The 21,321-nt window shown below is 44.4% G+C and overlaps 1 protein-coding gene and 1 pseudogene across 1 annotated transcript in view; one reads left to right on the forward strand and one right to left on the reverse strand.

The window, feature by feature from the left end:
• Nucleotides 1-3,743: 3,743 nt before the first annotated feature.
• LOC149369741 (uncharacterized) overlaps nt 3,744-21,321 on the reverse strand; it is a 44,039-nt gene continuing 26,461 nt past the window's right edge. The window contains exons 3-4 of the mRNA XM_089559341.1: nt 9,733-9,886; nt 3,744-3,856 (exon numbers count right to left, since the gene is read on the reverse strand). Of these exons, the coding sequence (XP_089415467.1) occupies nt 9,810-9,886 (77 nt within the window). The 3' untranslated portion in view covers nt 3,744-3,856; nt 9,733-9,809. The remainder of the gene's footprint in view (nt 3,857-9,732; nt 9,887-21,321) is intronic.
• Nucleotides 4,242-5,439, forward strand: LOC149369742 (uncharacterized; annotated as a pseudogene).

Below are 21,321 nucleotides of genomic sequence, written 5' to 3' on the forward strand. Positions count from 1 at the left end.
CACACCGCAATGATAGCTCTGAGATTATCGTTCATTGTTGCAACATTAAGATCACCTTACTGACTTAAAGGCGAATCTGTTCTGCAGTGATATCTCGAATTCCTATACTTTCCCTCTCATCGCTAACTCCTTAACGGGCTTCTGCTTCAATAGTTTCTTCCGTTACCTCTTGAAGTATGAGCTAATTCGAGACCTTACCAATCTGTGGTCGCTACAGCGCACATTCCCGGGGCCCTCCATATGTGCACGGTGCTAGGTTTGCCACATATTATGAAGTATATTTCAGTTTTAGTCCCACCACTGGGGCTTTTCCAGGTACGCTTTCTGTTCTTTCGTTTCCGGGAAAAAGTACTCATGGTCAGTTAAATATTTCTCTCTGCGAACTGCACTATTAAGTCGCCCCTGCTATTCCTTGAGTCTATGCCAAAGTCACCTACCGCCAGGTCTCCAGTCTGCCTCTCGCCTATTTTCGCATCACCCAATCTTGCTGGCCCCATAAAGAAGATATGAACCCTGCCACATTAATAAATCGCGTCGTGCCACTAATCCTGCTTGCCGCCCAGTCTGATCCCGGTCGCATGCTTAACGGCGTCGGAGCAGTCCGTGCATCTTACACAGTCGCAAAAGAATATTATTTGAACATTATACAAACTTAGTCAATTTATTTAAAAATCATCTAGAACTTGAATGCATGCTCTATTGGTTTTGAATAATTAGAAAATATACATTTAATTTTTTCAGCGAATATCACAGGAAGATATTCGATTTCCTATACCTAAGATTCGAATACTCGCACATCCATAGCAGTATAGCTGCTTCCCTAGCGCATCACAATCAAAGACGTTACCTTCAAAGATGATATGTGCACTAAGTTTCGTAATTCTGCCAGGCTCACTGAGTACGCCACATTCCTACCTGCTGATTTCAAGAAACAAAAACTTGACTCTATGATCCCCAGCAAGCGTCTTTGAAGAGCGACATTTACTCACTGCTTTAAACTGGCACTTAAAATACTCGACGCCTTCCTTTTGTCGCCCTGCCTCTTTTATTTAATGTTGATACAGCACCAACGATTTAGACAGACAACAGTTGTTCGACAACCAACAGCTGTCTTACAAACGATTGTGAACTACTAGAATACGGAATGCGTTAAGAGCAAACTGAGAACGCTGCTGTGATTACAGGAGTCAAAGTAATAAGGCGCCGTCGCTTAAGGTCTCGCGATGTCCTTCTCACCTCTCCTCGACACTTCATACTTGGAGAGCTGTGTAGTGCAAGCGGCTTGGCGTGACAACAGGTGCAATTCATTTTGTGGCTAGTGCGGCTGCCCTAAGCGCATCAGCATAAAGCCACGTGAACACAATCCCCACTTAAAAGTACTGCAAACCACAGGGTATCAGTAAAGAAGAAACTTACCAAGGTGTGCCCATATGTGAAATTGAACCTGCTAGGGAATGAGTGCACATTCGGGGGGGTGATGACGCAGTCTGGCCTCAGGTCATCAGAGTAGGAGATATGCCCGATTGCAACGAAGATCTGCGGTGAGAATACTTGTCTGAAATCCAAGATGAGTGGACAGGGAAAAAAGTGAAAAGACTCGCATAGGTGATCTAAGAATACGTAAAGAATGTTACACGGCTTCCGGTAGCAACGTTTAATGTTTCGCTTTTGTGCGTATATGCTGCGTCTTCCTGTGCGTGTCAGTATCGCATTACCAGCCGTGTAGTTTCCATTATTTTTTTTGACATTGCCTATTCTTCAAGTTTGTTCAATTGCCCTTTCAATCCCTTCACCTCGAAACGGGCTTGAAAGGCTGGAATCAGCCGCCTTAGCGCTGTTGGTAGAGCACTGCACCCGACGTAGCGAGCGCCGCGGTTTTGGCAGTCTAGATTGCATACGTAGCATAAGAGGCTTCTCGCAGAGCTGCAGAGCAAGCTGTGTAATGAGGCTGCACGTAGCACTTGCGGTATCAGAAGGTGCCACGTCAGCCGCTATGGTCCCAGGTTGCGCTGGAGAAGACACTCAAAGCTAGGTTACACGGAGCATAAACCAAATCCTGAGTAGAAGGGTGAACAGGTGCCGCCGTAGATTAGTTGGTGGAGCACCGACCAAAAGATGCAGATGTCGTGGTTTTGGACCACAGAAGCGGCAATCCGCAGTTGTGTTTCGGTTAAAAATGACTGCACAATTAATTCCCGACGATCAAGACAAAAACACAACATTCTTTTACCCTTTACTTGACATGAATCACTGTTGGCTTATTCTATGTCTATCGTTTCGCTAACTTTGTTTGCTCCGTCTCTAGTCTGCTAGTCTGCTAGCTAGCTAGTCTGTCCTCACGCACTAGTACATCGCAGAAAAAGGACGACAACAAGGAGAAAAAATAACGACAACTCACGGTCATTCTTTTACATGTGCGTATTTTTGATTATTTTCCGTGGCTCACGAGATGCACAAGTTTGCCTTCAGATAAACTATTTCTTTTTTTCCCGTATCCAGCAGAAGGGTCACTGATACACAGACCACCTGTCGACTTCGTATGTAGTCTTTGTGCACAGCATTCCACTTGTGGCAAACGTGATATAGGCCACAGCGGGTGATGTATCATTGAACGTAGAACGTCTACAAAAGCATCTCTGGTAGTTGATTCCCTATTTGGTGGAGGTCATTTAACCACTTTCGCCTTTGCTCGCACAAACCAGCATGCCACGTGTTGTTGAAACGAGCAGGGATGCTGTGCAAGTTCAGCACTTAAACGTCACAGAAGTTTTGAAGCCTTCCGCATTCACAATCATAAAGATAAATGTATCAGTTTGGTTTGGTTTATGGGGTTTAACGTCCCAAAGCAGCTAAGGCTATGAGAGACGCCGTAGTGAAGGGCTCCGGAAATTTCCTGGGGTTTAAATCTTTAACGTGCACTTACATCGCACAGTACACGGGCCTCTAGAATTTCTCCTCCAAAAAAATTCAACCGCTGCGGCCGGGATCGAACCCGCGTCTTCTAGGTCAGCAGCCGAGCACCATATCCACTGAGCCACGGCGGCGGCGAAAATGTATCAGTGATCCTTCTCCTGCACTTGGGAATAAAGAAACAGGTTATATGAAGGAAACTTGTCCATCGCGTCAGCCACGTAAGAAGAAGGAAAAATTCGCAGACGTAAAATAACGAACGTGAGTTGTCGGAAACTCAACTTTTTGTGTTTTCTCTTTGATTATCAACCTTTTTTTCCCGGAAAGTACTGGCGCGCTAGGCGTTACTACCGCCTCGTTTGCGTATAAATGCCATTTTTTGCCCAATAAAATCTTTCAAAAGCCCAGCTTCCGTTGTATGTACTCTCCCCCTGTCCGTGTCTTCTATTTGAGCTGGTGATATCAGTCGCAGTGTTTCAAACTAACTACTCGACCAGCTGTCTACTCTTAAGGCTGCAAGTATGTGCACGATCTAGCGGCCGTGGTATGTCTCCCACGCGGTATGCTGACAGTGGCAATACTAACGAATGGGGCGGTTAGTAACTCAGCTTCAGGAAAAGAAATCGCAGCAAATACCTGAGCAGAAGATATCAACAGCATTGTTAGAGTTAGGAAAAAAACGAAAGGGAAGGTTTGGTAGGCCAGGGCTAGAAAACTACTCTATTTGGGGGAAAGAGGTGAATGGACTGAAAGAGATAAAGCCAGATTTTGATTGGAAGTTGACCAAAAACTTTGGTTTTACCGCCAAAACAAAAAAGAATCGGAATGCTCACTCCATGAGGTCGACGAAGGAGCTGTACTGCGTGGGGTTGAGTGGAGCCACGCCCAGGGCCATGTAGGTGTGGCGCGTGCGGCTCTGCTTCGACCAAAAGTTGCTATCGATTATCTGAAGAGCGAAAAAGGACAAGAGAAGGGCAAGTGAAGTGCAAACGTTAGTTTTCCTGCAATCACTGTATTTTAACACAGCTGGAATGGCTACCTATCCTTAGGCTTCGTCTGATGACGCGTCGCTCCGCGCAACTTTCGGGCTCGCAACATTCAATGTTTCCGCCCTGTGCCTCTTCTGCCGCAGCCGCAGTCTACGCTTGCAACCACCTTGACAGCGACGAAACCAATTATTTCACAAAAAAATGTGAACAACACCGCGCATGTGAAGCTGCCTCAAAAATCTTTCGCAAACTTCGTGCCCGGAGACCTACGTTGCTCATGCGCATGAAGTTAGATTGAAAGACTGTGGGCTCGGTGACTGCACCTCAGCGCAGCCATCTAATCCGCTAATCTTTGCGATGCAGACGATCAACCAGCTGTTCGTCAGCCTACTGTTGCCGACCTTGGCAAGCATTCTTTCGGGTGCGTTGTTTGACTGCGCACCACCATGCTCCAGTGACGAGCCGGGACGCTACCGCTTGCCGCTCATCAGCTGGCCGTCCCGAATGACTGCTGCCACAACAGAGGAACAGTGGCTGCCGGCGCCGAAGGAATCTTGGACGGCCGTACCATCAAGGACATCAACAGCTTCGCCCCATATAAAAGCACCCCCGCCACCGGCACCGTTCTGTGGGCTCGGTGACTGCACCTCAGCGCAGCCATCTAATCCGCTAATCTTTGCGATGCAGGTTAGTAAATCATATGCCTTATTTGCCAAAAGATCAAGCAATTATGTTTTGGTGCAGTTCCCGAGCCCACAGTGCTGTGTTGCCATTGCCGCCGAGTGTGCCACTGTTGTTAATTCTTTGCTATTGTTATCAGGAGATATCGAAACTAACCCTGGTCCTAACGACAACAGTGCAGTACTCACCGAACTCCAGAAACTAACCGCAGGCCAAACCCAACTAATAGCCGAAGTACAAGGACTGAAATCTCAGCTCACTACTACGGATAAAACCATAACCGATTTAAGCAATCGTATGGCCGACCTGGAAACACACTACCAAGCAGTACTTCCCCTTCGAAACGACATTGAAAAGATGCAGGCTGACACAAGCAACATGGCGCGTATAATCCAGGAACTAGAAACCCGCATAGATGACGCTGAAAACAGGTCACGCCGTAACAATCTCATCTTCTATGGTATCCCTGACGCTACTGATAGCGAAACGTGGGAAGAATCTAAAAAACTAATCATTGATGTTTGCCGTAATAACCTTCAAATAACTGTGGAACCTCACGAAATAGAAAGAGCTCATCGCCTCGGTCGTCACTCACAAGATTAAAAATCGTCCCATAATCGTGAAATTCACAAGTAGCAAAACTAAAGAATCCCTCCTATCAAATGGGCGAAATCTGAAAGACACGGTTTATAGTGTTGGAGAGGACTTCTCGCATGCCGTTCGTCACGCGCGAAAACAACTTGTTGCATTTGCTAAAGCCAGGTCTGCCAAATTTTCCTTGCGATTTAAAACACTTCACATCGGCTCGAACCGTTATATTTTTGACACTTCATCTAACACCGTAAAGCAACTCGCGTAGCAATCGTCCCTTCACCCTACACCAATAAAACGCCGGCGCGCGACACCCTCAAATGTTCCCTCAAATGTTCTCTCGTTTTCCGTGATATTCACTAACATCCGCAGCTTCCTCCCAAAGCGTGAACTCATATCCAACGTAATTTCGTCATCCAGGAGCAATATACTTATACTAACTGAAACTTGGTTAAACAGTAACGTGTCCGACGCTGAAGTTTTAACTGATTTACCCGAATTCAACGTCTACCGAAATGATCGAAAAGACTCACGGGAGGGCGGTGTTCTTGTTGCAATTCACCGAGGTATATCATGCTCTATTGCACACGTCACATCTGATATGGAATCATTATGGCTAATTATTCGCACTCCCCCTGTAACAGTACTTCTTGGCATTTGTTATAGGCCCCCGCAGTCAAATTCAAACTTCTGTCGACATCTGAACGATACTATAAATCATCTTGTTGTTAAATACCCAAATGCGCGCATTCTCCTTTTCGGGGAATTCAATTATCCGGACATTGATTGGCAGACTTTAGGCACTTCCTCATTAGCATGCAATACAGAGGCCAAGAACTTCATTGATGTCTGTACAAATTTTAACCTCACACAGTTAGTCTCGGAACCTAATCGCGTCACGCATGCAACCGCAAACATCCTTGACCTAATACTAACTAATAGCCCTGAGTACCTATCATCCATTAGTTATGTTCCAGAAATCAGCGACCATAAAATCTTACATGCTCTATTTTCGTTTATCCCAGCTCAGAAGCACCCATCCAGAAAAACAATAAATCTTTACGATAAAGGGAATTACGATGCAATAACTGAAGACCTTAACATGTTTTTTTCAGAGTACCAATCCACATTGCACACTCACTCTGTTCACGAAAACTGGTTGGTATTCAAAAATAAGTGAAATATGCTCCCTAATATGTTTATCCCCAGGGTATCTTTCCAAAATAACCGCAATAAGCCATGGTTTACTAAGCATCTAAAACGTCTAGAAAACAAGAAGAAACGCCTGTTTCGTACAGCCAAACACACTGATAATCAAGCCACTTGGGAAAAATACCTTGCATCTGAGAAATCATACTTACTTGCAGTTCGTAGCGCCAGGCGCTCATTTTATCACACTGACTTACCGAAGCTACTAATCAGCAATCCTAGACAATCCTGGCAGGTTTTAAATCCTAAGCACACTCATCATATTACACTCACTAACGACTTGCACGAAGCGGTTACTGACCATGAATCCGCAGAAATATTTAATAAGCATTTGCATCTGTTTTAACGAGTGAATTTGACATGCCTTCACAGTTACCATCGCTCAACACAGAAGCCATCATGCCAGCTATCACATTCTTCGCAGATGGTATCGCTTCCATAATTGATAACATGAAACTCTCATCATCAGCTGGTATGGACATGATTAATACAAAAGTGCTTAAAAATGTGAAATCAACATGTGCAGCCTACTTATCTTTGATTTTTTCGCAATCGTTCTCTTCAGGGATCATTCCAGATGACTGGAAAACGGGGAAGGTCGTTCCAGTCCACAAATCAGGTAACAGAGACTCCCCCATGAATTATCGCCCCATTTCATTAACTAGCGTACCCTGCAAAATCATGGAACATGTCATCTACTCTCAAATTATAAATTTCTTAGACTCAAATGATTTCTTCCATTCTTCACAACATGGGTTTCGTAAGGGCCTCTCTTGTGAAACCCAATTAGCGTTGTTCCTTCACGACTTGCACACTAATCTTGACCGTAACAAACAGACTGATGCCATATTTCTAGATTTTGCGAAAGCTTTTGACAAAATTCTCCACCGTCGTTTATTAGTAAAACTTGCGCAGCTGAACTTACATCCTAACATAATACAGTGGATTGAGAAGTTTCACACTAATCGTTCTCAATCAGTGTTTGCTAACGGCCACCTGTCTAACAGCCTCCCGGGTACATCAGGCGTTCCGCAAGGATCTGTACTCAGTCCATTACTCTTTTTAATATATATAGTAATGATTTACCTGACCACGTTTTCTGCAGTATTCGAATGTTTGCTGACGACTGAGTTATTTACCGCACTATTAATAACTCTCGTGATCAACTTAGTCTTCAAACCGATCTTAACAGCGTACTTAATTGGTGTAACAACTGGCTCATGTCCCTAAATCCTAATAAATGCAAACTCTTATCCTTCTCTCGTCGCCATAGCCCGCATCGTTTCCAATATTCCATTTCTACCACCTCGATTGATTCAGTATCATAAGTATCTAGGAGTCACCTTGTCTTGTGATTTATCTTGGCGCACCCATATTGGCAACATCATTTCAGCATCGAATAAAACACTTGGTTTTCTCAAGCGCATCTCCGCCTTGCCCCTCAACACGTAAAATTACTCGCATATAAATCGCTCATCAGACCAAAATTAGAATACGCCTCTGCCATATGGAGCCCACACCAAACTTATTTAATTAATGCATTAGAAGCTGTCCAAAACCGTGCCACTCGATTCATCCACTCTTCATACTCATATGACGTCAGTATTTCTTCATTGAAAGCATTATCAGGACTGCCGCCCCTTTTGTTCCGTCGTCGCATTTCGAGCCTCACCCTTTATCACAAAATATTTCATTCTTCCCTCAATCGGTCACCGTATATCACAGCTGCCGCACGCATATCTCACCGCACCAGTCATCCCCTACAAGTTGCCCGGCCACCATCGCATACTGCCACCTTTTCTGCTTCATTTTTCTTTCGAGCAGCAACGGACTGGAACGGCCTACCCCGTGACATCGTCAACATCGCTTCATCCTCTACTTTTCAAGAACATGTAACCGATCACCTTCAGTGCTAAATAATATTTACTGTTTTGTTTGCTCATTTCATTAAAATCCCACCCCTTATGCAATACCCCCGATACAAGGGGGCCTTTAACGTAAATAAAGTGAACTGAACTGAAAAAAAAAAAGGTTCTGCTGTGAGCGTGCTCATGTCTTTCGGGCGAATGTCAGGCAGAAAACTGAGTGTATTTCATGTGATCTATTGGTGCAAGCTGCCCAAATTCGCCTTTCCTGCAGAAGCAGACACGATAGATGCGTACAGGGTAGATTATACAATCACATGTATGATCTGCTGCACATAGCCAAATATATAAACTGTGTAAGCTATCGTCATTTCATAAATTGTCCTTTATTTAACCTGTATCACGCAGATTATGATGTGTCCACCTCACTTTACAGTTCAAGTGCGCACATCACACCGACGTATCTCTCACTGTTCTTAAAACAAAAATCCTAAACGTTAAAAAATCTCCCTTAATCTTTATTGTACGAGTGACGTGCAATTAATGCGAAACAATTACTAGTTTCATTACGAGATAAGCCGGTAGTGCGTGCGTGTGAGTATGTATGTGTACACGCGGAGATTACAGAAAATCCCAGCGATGGAAACAAAAATAGGGTGTTACCATCAAGCCGCCGCATGTTGCGCGAGGCAACCCGAGAACCCCCACTTGAGACAATCCTGCGTACACTCAACACTGGCCTATCTCTAAGAGGCGCCAGTTTTTCCGACAACATTCATACCTGAACTGTGACGCAACTGTTTGTCGTACAGCATTACGGGTGGTGTCATATGATTTCGATTTGCATATAGCGTGCATGTGCTAGTCAAGTTGGACGCTAGCTGGCCATAAGGATTAGAACCGCCGACATATGTATCTTAATGTGTATGCCTTCTGAGGCTATTTACCCCTTTTTCTCAAGGCGCTGCTCAGGTGTATACCGAGATGTCAGGCAGTCACTGAGCCATTTCGTTTCCACAATACCAGTTTTGGTATCAAAATAGTGATGCAACTGCTCTTTGTACAGCTTTCCGGGTTTTCTCTTGTGCGTGCGGGTGTGTGTGGGTGTTGCGTGAGTGGTTTGGTGGGTCGCGATGCACCCTGGGACAGCAATGCTTTTACATTCCCAAGCATAAGCTGTCTGAAGTGTCGCTGCCAAATTTTTGTTTTCGTTGCTTATACTCTAGAATGTAAGAAAAATTACCCAGAAACCGCTGCCAATTTTTGTTTTCGTTGCTCATACTCTAGAATGTAAGAAAAATTACCCAGAAATCGCTGCCAAATTTTTGTTTTCGTTGCTCATACTCTAGAATGTCAGAAAAATTACCCAGAAATAAGTTAGCTCCGACATATCGTCATCCTTTGTTAACACCACACAAACTGAGCCGCCTGCATGGCTGCGAAAACAGCAGATGCATTTCGCTGGCACTCAGGCATTTTGCGTGTACCTTCATCACACTCAGCGCCTTCCTGACGTGCGGGGTCGTGGCATAGTGGAGGTACGCGTTGAGGAACCCGAAGTGCGTTATTCCCTGTGCCCAGAGGGAGTCCAGACCCGTGGCGAAAGGCGCCGTCGAGCACTCCCGCTCGATGGTGTTGTCCCTGAAAAGAACAAGAAATTTATATGCACCACTTTAATGACAACGATCCGCTTTGGAATAAGAGCTACTTGAAAACTGGCCGTTTCCAAGCTCAGTATCCATGCCTCTGGTTTTTGTGATTGGCGCTGACGAAAGGGAGTATCTTCATTCAAGTTCGATTTCGTTGCTCCGCTTTAAACGAATTGCTGTGTTAGAAAATACGTTCTTAGTTCTCGTGCGGTATACTCTTCTGTAAGTGCGCCCATTCGTCGTGTCGAACCCAGTGTTTCATGCGATTCTGATATGTATGACACCCACTTTTATTTCATGACAAGTTTATTTCGGGTGAGAGCATGTTGTAATCAGAGAGATAAACAAAATTCCTAAAAAACAGTATTGAAAATTTGGCTTTGATCTATAACGCATGCCAACAAATCTTTTTCTTCATTAAAGGTATCACTTCAATTTCTACATATGGCTCTTCGCTTAGTGGCTTTATTTTTTCTAGAATTAGGAGAGAAAAACTGTGTGATATTTTTCAGTTCAGATTTCGGTAGAAATCGGGTTATTGTGAGAAGATTTCAACAATTCGGATGTTTTGAAGTCGTTCTTTTTTTCTTGCAGCTCAAGGCTGTTTACTATGCTCGTTTTTGCGCGGGACATAAAATGCCGCTATTTTTTCCTGGATATTTCACAAACAGCATGGAGATGACTCCAACTACTACAAAGTACATCGCATGCATGCAAAACCGGCCTCTCTTGTACACTGCGAAAGCCGTCATTAAGCATTAGTACGATTTTAAGCGGGCAAGTGCTCTGAAGCAGGACGTCATTAGCACGGACTTCGCTTCATACGATGGCGAATAAACGCTTGGTCAGTACCCATCTTCGAGCCTCTGTCCACTAAAAATTACTGTTTTTAGAGGACAGGCGTTTAGCGCCACACGTCACGTGGTTGCAGCCGAACAAACTAAAGGCATTTTTCTGGCCGCTTTACATTTCCGTGAAGGAATAGGAAAATTAGGTGGACTGATTTGACTTGTTATGTTCTTCTTGAAATTCCCCTGACTCTTCGCATATTTTACGGATTTTATGGTTATATTTAGGTCCTATGCGTTATATACACAAAAATACGAAGATAATATGATTGCAAAGACGTTCTCTTTTAGAATCCGATAGATGGGCGTAGGCACATGTTTACATTGTCTTCCTTTTCCATACTGCATTGCAGCATATTGAAGACCGAATCGTTTGAGGGTTCTCGCTTCCTGTAGTCGATGTTTGCTTCCCTTATCGTTTAACTGCACAGCGTAGACCGAGGAAACGAAGAAATTCGAGGCGCCTGATAATGCCTACTCGATGGCCTAGAAAAAAACAGAAGTAGAAATGATTTCATCAAACTGTTCATTCATACTCTAGAATGTTCAGAAGCGAAAACACACGGGGCCGTGTTTTTCAATTGCCTTGCCTTACGCTGCATTATTATTCCAGCAGTTGCAAGTGCCGTCTCTCAACACATGCCGTTTCTAGTTATGTGGTACAATACTAACGACCTCAAAGGCGCGCGAGGAGATTGACACTGAATTACTTTTCAGTCATTACGCATCTTAAGTTCCTTGTTATCGCATTATACTTTCACGGTGGTCGCTATAATCATGAAACCAAATTTTATTCCTGTCTTTAGGTTTTCTTCTCTTTAACGCGATGGCTTTAAGGATTCTGCTCAGCGGAGGAACGGCGAGAAAATGCTGGGTGGTGTAAAAGGTAGCAACGCCACACGTGAGGCGGCGGATAATATTGTGAAGAGGTCGGCACATGACTGAAATGTCATTATTACATGAAGTAATGTCGCCGTTATCTTTATCAGCCTGCCTGCGCCCTCTGTTCGATAAAGGTTTCTCCCATATCTCTCCAAATAACCTTTTCCTTTCCCAGCTGCAGCTTTCCCATCTTAATCTCATCCGCTCGCCTTACTTTCTGCCACCCCGGCTACAACTGCCTTCTCTTGGAATGAAGAAATGTAAAGCGAATTAACTACACTGAAGAGAACATTGGGATGGGATGGGATTCGAACCCAGCCTGCTTGGATACCTAGTCGGACACACTAGTGCTAGGCCAGAAAGGCACGTTCATTCGACTTGGAGAAAGGGAGGAATTGTCTGTTTTCTTCGATAGTGCCCATGTCTGCGAAGTGATATGCGAAGGGGACCCCAAGCCACTGAAGGGAGCCATTAAGGATATCGTCTATAATATCGAATACGGAATTTCTTCTTCCGAGTAAAGGCTCACGAATGTGCTTGTATTTTACCATTTGCAGAAGGTGATGGTTGGTTTAAAGTTTATTGGGTTTGAAGTCCAAACGCGACTTAGGCTATCAGAGACGCTGCAAAGGAGGGCTCCTGATAGTTCTGACCCCCGGGAATCTTTAACGTCCACTGACAGCGAACAGTAGACGGCTCTGTAGCATTTTGCCTTCATACAAAAGGCGACCGCAATGGTCGGGGTAAAACCAGCGGCTTTCGGATGAGCAGCCGGGCATCATAACCACCGGGTCACCGAGGGGGCCAAGGTGATGGTATTTCAAGAACACTTACAGTTGCATTGTTTAAGTTCCCTCAATTTCTGAATCGTTCATTATAGACCAGAGCATTTTTTATGCTTGCGGTTATAAACACTTGCCGTGATGCCTTCATGTACTGTGTTTGCAAAACAGCCTGAAGCTGCCTTATGACTGACAGCATCAATAAATAAAAATAAATAAAGAGGTAGATGTCAGGAGGAAAGGTTGCAACTTGCGGCCATGAGATTTTGGGACTGTGTTTCAAAAGTTATTTTAGCCTTATTTTGAAAATCTATCTGCGAAAGCTATTTCCGATCGCATTCTGCTGTAAATGGTGCCGGAAAAGTATATGTTTCGAAAGGAATTTTCAGCGTTTGACAATTGGCATTTGAGGATGACATCGACTCTGACGTGAAGCACAAAGCGCTATGTTTCTTTTCGTGGTGACAGGAAGGGAGGAGGAGGTGAAGCGTCTTGAACGCTTAATGTTCTCCTTTCTTGACCATGGGGTAAGCGAGGTTTGAAATTTTTCTTGTGCTTTTTTTTAGCGCTCGTTTCGCCTGACCAAGATCGCGATCGGAAGTGCCTTTAAAGCTGCAGACTGGAAATCCATGTGGCGCGCACAGTCTGCTACTAAAGCCGCAGTTGGACAATCGTACATTACTAGTAAATTTCCACTGATGTGCATGCAATCGATGTGCATAGTTCCAGGTAATCAGACCGCCTTGAAAGAGGGAATTCTTGTAACGCAGCATTTTAGATTACGGTGAATAAGTCGTTCATCATGTGGAGATATTTTTAACACTAGTTTTATTAGCTCACATTGTTGGCCGGCATTCGCGCAAACACTGCGCAGCTCTTGGAGACGAACGCTCCGACGACTTACTTGTACGAAAAGTGTGCTAGCACGTTACGCCGTGTAAGTGTTCTAGTAAGCACTGCCTTCTTCGAAAGACGCACACTCCGTTTAGAGTTTAGGCTGTAACGGTGCCGAAGCTAGAGCACCTCTTTGTGCGGGCTTCTGCGCCTGGAATTTAGGCCGACGTCCAAAATGCAGACAACCATTTTCCACATGTGAGTAAAGCTCAAGTACCAAGAGTGGCACCGTCCTGCGCTTCGTTTTGTACCTTATCACGTTTTCATTCTGCACCTAACCGGTACCTCGAGAAGTATGAGTAATATACGGCGGAGCAATAAATGACCCATACGCCTACTCGCTCTTCCTACATCTACACCCCAAAAGTGGTTCATCACAAACAATTAAAACCAAATGGTCGAATAGTTTAGCACTTAATCGCTCTGTCCATCATATTAAATGTCTAGCATGCTGTTTGAACCACTCCGTGTTTTCGAGAAGACCATTACCAAGGCTTCGAGGCGTACGAGTGATTTGCGGAGGAGCAGTGTCATTTTACGGGCGCACTAATTGCGTAACTTCCATTGTGTTGCCAGCAAAGTGTGTAGGAGTATAGGAAGATGCTATTGGCGTCAAATGAAATACGAACAGTGGTGGACGTGGCCAAAGGTACAGTTTGCGGCGTATATCAAGCGTCATCAGAGAGAGGCGCGCTCAACCGGTTTGCCATGGTTTATAGGTTTTGTTTTAATGAATGTTCGTTTTCTCTATTTCCTCTAGAGCGCCACATGCCTTCTTTCCACCGATCACAAATTCCGAAGGGAGTTAGCGCTGGCGGCTGCAGCTGTAGCCCGTGTGAGTGGTTAGTGCTCTTAACTACCTGCTTTGCAGCGCTTTTATTTTGCCCTGAGAACGGCCGTGTTATCAGCGCCTGGTTGTGATGTGAAGAAAGAAAGAATTGATCGGGCTGCGGTCGTTTCTAATGTCGCCTTTCGTGAAACGCGTGTTTCTGGCAGTGACAGTGACGAGCGCACGGCCTGAAGAGAGAGCGCGAGTCATTTTTCATTATCCTCACGATGTGTAGCAGCGTCTCGCTGCAAAGATGACAGGTCGTCCACAGTATTCATTTAACAGAATCGTGCAGTCATTACGTGATGAGGGTAGGCCCGTAATCTTACCGTGGGCACATACAGCTGGCGACAGGCATGGATTAAGCGGCAGCTGCAGCAGACACAGCCAACATTATTCGGCTCGTAAGATAAAATATACTTTTGAGTCGTGCGGAAGGATATCTACTATCCGACGCAGTCTACACGAAGCTACTCTGCGAAGTCAGCTACCGTCACTGGAGCAGGCGGTCGCAGAAACAAATAGGAACGCAAGACCTGCGTTTGCATGAGACCGCGCGTTATGGACTACGGAGGTCTGGCCCTCTGTGTTCTTCGCCAACGAGTCAACGTCTTCGACACATTGGGAGCAGCGCCAGGGAATTGGAGAGCCGACAATGCCAGGTGTGCCTTCCCTGCCATGTGCGAATGTGGAGACTGCAATATTAGAGGAAGGGTTTATTTTTATCCATTGGCCGTCATATTTAGTATTGCGACGCGAAATAAAACGGTTCTTTCAGTTCGGTATGATTTCTACAAGCACTCGGCCCGTAGCTCTGTTTTCTGTTCTGTTTTCCCCATTTAAACCTCTCTGGTGCTCGCAAAAGTCAATTGTAAGCCATGAAATTATCGGTTCTTGCGACTCCCAACATACTCTATGGGCTGCTATACAAGTTGGGTGGGAGCGCCTACACGTTTCGGACTTTGCTGCCCCACTTTACGACTACATTCCTCAGCCAATGACAGCAGTTGTAATCTCTGGAGGAGATTTCAAGTGCTGAAGCAAGATGGCGAGTTGATCCGGAGGGCGTCTGGATTGCCCTTTCCTTTTATGATCAGCAAGTGTACTGTTGGTTCGTCAAGCACAAGCGTATTTCGACTTACTGACACCTCGGTAAGGCTTCCCTGAGCGTGAACCAAAAGTGTGGGGTGGAGGTTCCGCAAATATTTGTCGTTACCATGAACAAAATCATTTTTTTTTTAATTCTACGTACGGAGAAAGTAACGGGTTCAGCGCACACTTGGTTTCAGGTATAAATAATGCAGACGGGAACGCCGTTGCGTTATGGAAACATTTTTCTTAATTTATGCAATCAGGTTCTCCTTTCTTCATTGATATCGCAACCAGACGCTGGTAACATGGCGATTTTGGAATCAAAATCAAAGCTGTACCGGACAGGTAGCTGAGAGCGCATGCTTCGTGCACGGGGGCCACTGCCGCTACCTTCAGCGATAGCGCGATGCGCCAGTTGCGATCGGTGTAATTAATGCATGTGACGCTCCAGTGGCAAAACAAGAAAAGGAACGCCAAAGAAAACAGAAGCAAAACTTTCGCAAACCGAATCAGGGTGCGGATCTAGACGGCGCAAAACTGTACTCACAGGTACTTTTTGCCATACGCACCGCTGTTCGCATTTCATTGCATGCCGATAGTATGCACAACAAGCAACGATGTTTAACGTGGTAGCGTTTGTTATAGATTTCGCTTTAAGCGCCAGACGTCGCAGCACCCAAGCACAACGGATCATCCCATTCTGCCTTCCACGAGCGCGAATCTCTGTTGCGCTTCAGACATTTATGAGATATTTGTCATGTTTGCAATATTCTCAGACAAATTAGCTTAGGGTGCTGAAACAGGTTCTCAAACCGGAAGGAAATACTTGAAGGTAAACGCATTAATCCAATCTTTTTGTCCCCAAGCCGCTACTGAAACTAAGCTCCGTGAACAATGACGTATTCGGAAATATTTAAGCAAATCTACGTAGAAAGAAATGAATCCTTGTCGTACAAAGCCAGCTTCTTTATCAATCAACTACTATGGATCCAATTTCTTGGTCATAATCCTGTCACTGTTGATTTCTTATAGAGTTTTCCTTGCTTTACGCTCCACTGGAAAACGAAAAGAAAGAATTAACCAGGTTTCGTTGGGATGTGTCACCTTTTTTGGTATAGAATGCAGCGACAGCTTACAGATACATGAATACCATTAGCCAATTTCAACACGTTGGGATCATTACTTTCTAAGCGCGAAATGAATGCTTGGAAAGTTGGCTTTCTAAACAAACGAACATTTTTGGCCAGAATGTGTCAAGCTAAGTGGTGTAAGACACGAATGCTGGGCTTAACGGCAACCATTGATAAATACTGGGCCGGATGAGCTTCCAAAAGACGCGTTGTTCAAGGTGCCTTGTTATGATTTACTCTTTCCAAACTGACTATCCTCTGCTGTACCATGCAGTCTGTCCATAGTGCGTATATAGGAAAGCGGCACTGTCATTCCCCATCACGAGACGCTCACTCGATGGCAAAGGACACGCCGAACTCGGTGATACCGCCAGCGCTCGCCCAGTTCAGGAAGGCTCTGGCGTTGGCCTCCAAGCTGCCGGCCCCCCATGTGAGCCGGTTGCTGCCTTCCGCGTAGAGTGAGTCGAAGAAGACAATGGTGCACACACCGTCGGGGGGCAGCCGAGTGTTGAAATCGAGCGACAATCCGACAGTGCACACCAGAGGGTGCACCGGCAATGGACGCTCCGCTGTGAAAAAAATGTGGCGTTGAGTGTGTGCGACGAGAACTTATAGCGTACTAAGCAATTTGTATAAGGTCTCAGGCTATATTCGCCACTCCTCTCGAAGATCTGCTCCCTGATGGAACATACTGAGGCACTCAGCTGGCATCAAACACAGATTAGATTATCGACAGGCTAAATCGAGACGTGGCGGGTGGTAAGAGGGCGCAATGCAGTAGGTTCACCCATAAATGCTCAATGGTTGTATCTCATCGAAGAAGACTACTTTCCCGTCCTAAGGCCAATGGGCCAAGTGTCGTTTCCCTACAACGGCACCATAGTGGCGCAGGAATTCAGCTCTACCAGTAAATTCATTCTACCCTATATGTATCGTCTGCACAAAAGTTTAGAGCCCACCGCGCCATTGAAATAAACGGTGCGGTGGGCTGTAAACTTTTGCAACAGACGGTACGTGCAAAATCCGATTGCACAGTATCACACACACATTAAGCTCACGGGCCCGCACTACCGATAAGGACATGTTCGCATTTTCTTTTGCATTATTTTCCTCACCTTTCGTAGTGCAAAATTTGTGACAGACTTCACTATTCCGAGGAAAAAAATCTGATGGCCACGTTTATTTGGCGACGCAGCAGCGAGCCACGTTGTTCGTTGTACCTTCCCGATGCCTTCATTCTTGCTCCCGAGTGCAGGCACGTGCACAGTATTGTATATGCTGCGTGCAATACGAGGGTATCTTCTGCAGGGTTGTAAGCCACGTGCCGCAGGTGGCATGGAAACAACTACTGACGAATTCAAGACCGAGTAATCGTTTCTATGTCACTTGGAGAGGCATATGCCGACTCTAGGAGAACCTAGCAGCGCTGAGGAAATATCGGCTTATGTTGGCAAACATTGGCGGGAAAATATTGGCTGAGCATTTGACAAAACTAAGGCGCACTGCTGCAACAGTCACTACGCTGTTTACAGGCGCCCTAAAAATATACATTTATGACCGCCACAAGTGATCACAGGTAAAGAAAACAGCGTGGACACCAGACGAAAGAAGAGGCCACATAAAACGGGCCGCTCTTTAGCCTATTTTAATCTTGTGCTTACAAAATCTTTTGTAATCAGAATCTCTGCCTAGCATCAAAATAACCTACCTACATTCTGTAGCCAAGCGCAGGTTAGTACAGTATGTGAAATATTTTCGATATAGAGATAAATGCAGTAGTGCGTAGGATTTGTGTCTTCTGCAGGTAAAGAAAAAGGCACGTAACAAAAAACTACAAGAGTGCCAAAGATACGTATCAATACCGAAAGAAGCTCTGGGATTTAACAGAACGTTGACGAAACCCAGAAAGGTCAAAAGTTAGCAGAATGCAAGAGGTGAAAACATGTAAAAACGTGAGCGTACAGAATAAACATTGAAACACCATGACAAGCAGTTGACATAATTAACAGAACCGATAAATAAAACCGACGAACTGAAGAGGTAAAGTTAAAATGTTGCCAGAAAAATATGTCACTGAAAATTTTTAAAAATTCTGGTAATATCATTATGATCACTTCAATCGCAATACCAAAGTGCCTCCGGTTTTAGCCAATAAACGTTCTAGGTATGAATTATTCGGTGAAAAGAGGAGTGCAGAGGAAGCGGGTTTCACTTGAAAAGGATGATCTCTACGGAATATTGCAGAGGGTGATGGAAAGAATCGTCGAGAAGGGAATAGATGTTGAAATATTATGAGATTTGTAAATCCAGAATGTTTTGTGACGATGGGAAATATCCTCTCATTCAGCACGAACATCTAACGCCATGACGCTTGTTGAACGCAATTAATCTTAAAAAATGAAGCGAACACCATGGTTTAGGCATCAGGAGTATCATGGCTTCCACAGTGTAAGGTTGACACGGGTGCCAAATAGCTAAAATGTCGTTAATCTTGGGAAAAATTACCTTGATATAAGACACTTTCCGAAACTGCGTAGCGCCATTTCAAGATTTGTTTTAGGATGCCTAGAGCGTGGTTATCAGATGTTACAGGTGAAGTCACACTGAACATAAACACCCAAGTACTTGTAAATAGTACTTCTCTCTGTTCTTTTGTGTATAAGGAAGTACTTGGCTCGGGCGCGGCTGCTTTCTTATAGATGTGTCCAAAGCATTTGCCAAGACGAACACAAAGTGTTAGTCTAATCAAAATCATTTTTAAAGTTTGACAGCCGGAGTCACTTTAATATTGCACATAGCTCAATCAGGGAGAAAACGTATTTGGGTACACCAATAAATATTACAAAACAGCAAGGAACCAAGTACAGTGCTCTGTGGATGACGTGTGCGATGTAGGAGTTAGTGTCACTGACAGAGAACTGAATGCAGGATGAGAGGATGTTTTTTACCCTTTACAAGGCGCACGCTGTATGCGTGCCTCTCATGCATCAAATGGGCAAAATGACACTCAGAATGGCTATATAAACTGAGTTGCAGCACTTCTCATCCGTTTCGGTTAGTGGTTTTGCAGGAAAAGGGGTTGCAATTTGTACGAATGACTTCGTAAAGATATCAGATGAGGTCCGTATTAGTACCCCCGTTTTATCGACGCATAACAAAACTTTCCATAAAATTAAAAATTAATTTATGCACTACTATGTAGTAGTTGACAGAAGAGAGAGGCTAAAAAGCGAATGAATTTTTCAAACCGAACTTTTTCCGCCAAAATTGGTCCCATCAACTAAACCCGTGCTTGTAACAACCCCGAAAACAGCAAGAAGGCGTATGAGCGAGAAACGAAAACACGCTAACTGGTTTGTTTTATTGATCGGTAGCATTCACCAAAAAAAAAAATTAGCACGTTGTGCACCGTTGTCCATTTCCTGGCACTTTAAGCAGCTGGGACAACGTGAGTGTTGCCTTCCCAAAATGGGTTAACTGATGATAGAATCTGGGGGTAAATACTGAGGTCCGTTAATTTAGGGAGAACACGGTTGTGAAAAAACCGTTGAAAAGTTTTGAAAAAAATCAAGAAACGAAGCGTGGGCGAGCAATGCAGTGTCTATGGAAGTAAATATATCGTTAGTGAACACAGAGTAGTGGATGTCACATCAGAATCTCTTGCAGAAACCATGTTGATACCGAAAAATATTGCCTGACCTTAGAGGTGGTAATTTCAGTTTCTATTGCGTACTCATAGAGCCTAGGATAGTTCAATGATCGAAATGGGTCAATAGTTGAGGGGATCGAATCCTCTTCCAGATTTGACTATGAGCATTAGACTGGCTAAAGGCCGTTATAAGGAATTAAACCAGATCGTAAACATTGCGGAAAAAGCGTGAATAATACTTCACAAATAACCCGAGCCGTTTTTCTTTTCAGTAGCTTGTTACTAAAGTAAACGTGATCCGAGCTGGTGGTAACAATAAGGTTAGCGAAAAAAAATAGCAGCTCCACTAAAGAATACTCGCAGCATAGAAAACACAATGAAACGAATGGAGACAAAACAGCGTCCTTCAGCAATTTGGTGGGAAGCATGAAGCTTGGCATCATTAGCTGCTCGCGGGGTTGTATCAAAGATTAAATGCGAATGAATTAAACCCCGGAATCACCGTGGGTTATTGCTTGCGTCGTTGGGAAGGCGTCGGTATAATATGAACAACGAGTTATTGGAAGCTTTCGTTGGGATTTTTGTGACAGTTCTATGCTCTTGCCATGAAGTTGGAAGGTGGATAGCAACTGCCTACCTATACAAACGTTTTTGCTTGTGGTTAGTTCTTAACAGAGGTCGTTGAGCCAAAGTGCGCTTTTACTGTACTTGATTGTGATTGCAGGTGTGAATCTCGGTGTAAGGGCATTTAGAAAAGCTACAAATGCTTTACAAATCTGTTCAACGGAGCGAAGGAACAATCAGCTAAATAATTCCCAGAGTAAGTGGTTAATTTGGACTGAATTAATGCTGTCACGACAACTTACCTATTTAGAAGCATTCAGCAGACAGGAAAAGAGAACAGAGGGGGTCGTCGCGACAGACATGAAGGAAGCTGAAAGTCACCGAGACCAAGGAGCAACGGGAATTCTTCAATCTTGTGGTGTTGATCGATGGGATATAATTTTGTAATTTTTATCGCTTGAATATAACTGATTAGAAAGCTGAAGAAACAACCACATGCCACCGATGAGATCCGAACCCACGACCTCCGAACCTCGCGTGTGTGTGGATCCCACTGGAGGCATGTGGTTGTTTTTTGTGCTGCTCTCTAATCAGTTCCCATTAACCGCTACAATTACTGACCACCAACGCTGCAAGACAGCATTAGAAATCACTGTATAAGTAGGAGCATAATTTTTTTTGTTTTTTTTGTACGAGCTTTTTATTTGTTTGTTTTTTCTCTGTATTGCTGCGCTGTATGTTGTGTATTATGTACTAT

Source organism: Amblyomma mixtum, chromosome 1, assembly GCF_055824585.1.
Source record: "Amblyomma mixtum isolate Tamu chromosome 1, ASM5582458v1, whole genome shotgun sequence".
Classification (NCBI taxonomy): Eukaryota; Metazoa; Arthropoda; class Arachnida; order Ixodida; family Ixodidae; genus Amblyomma; species Amblyomma mixtum.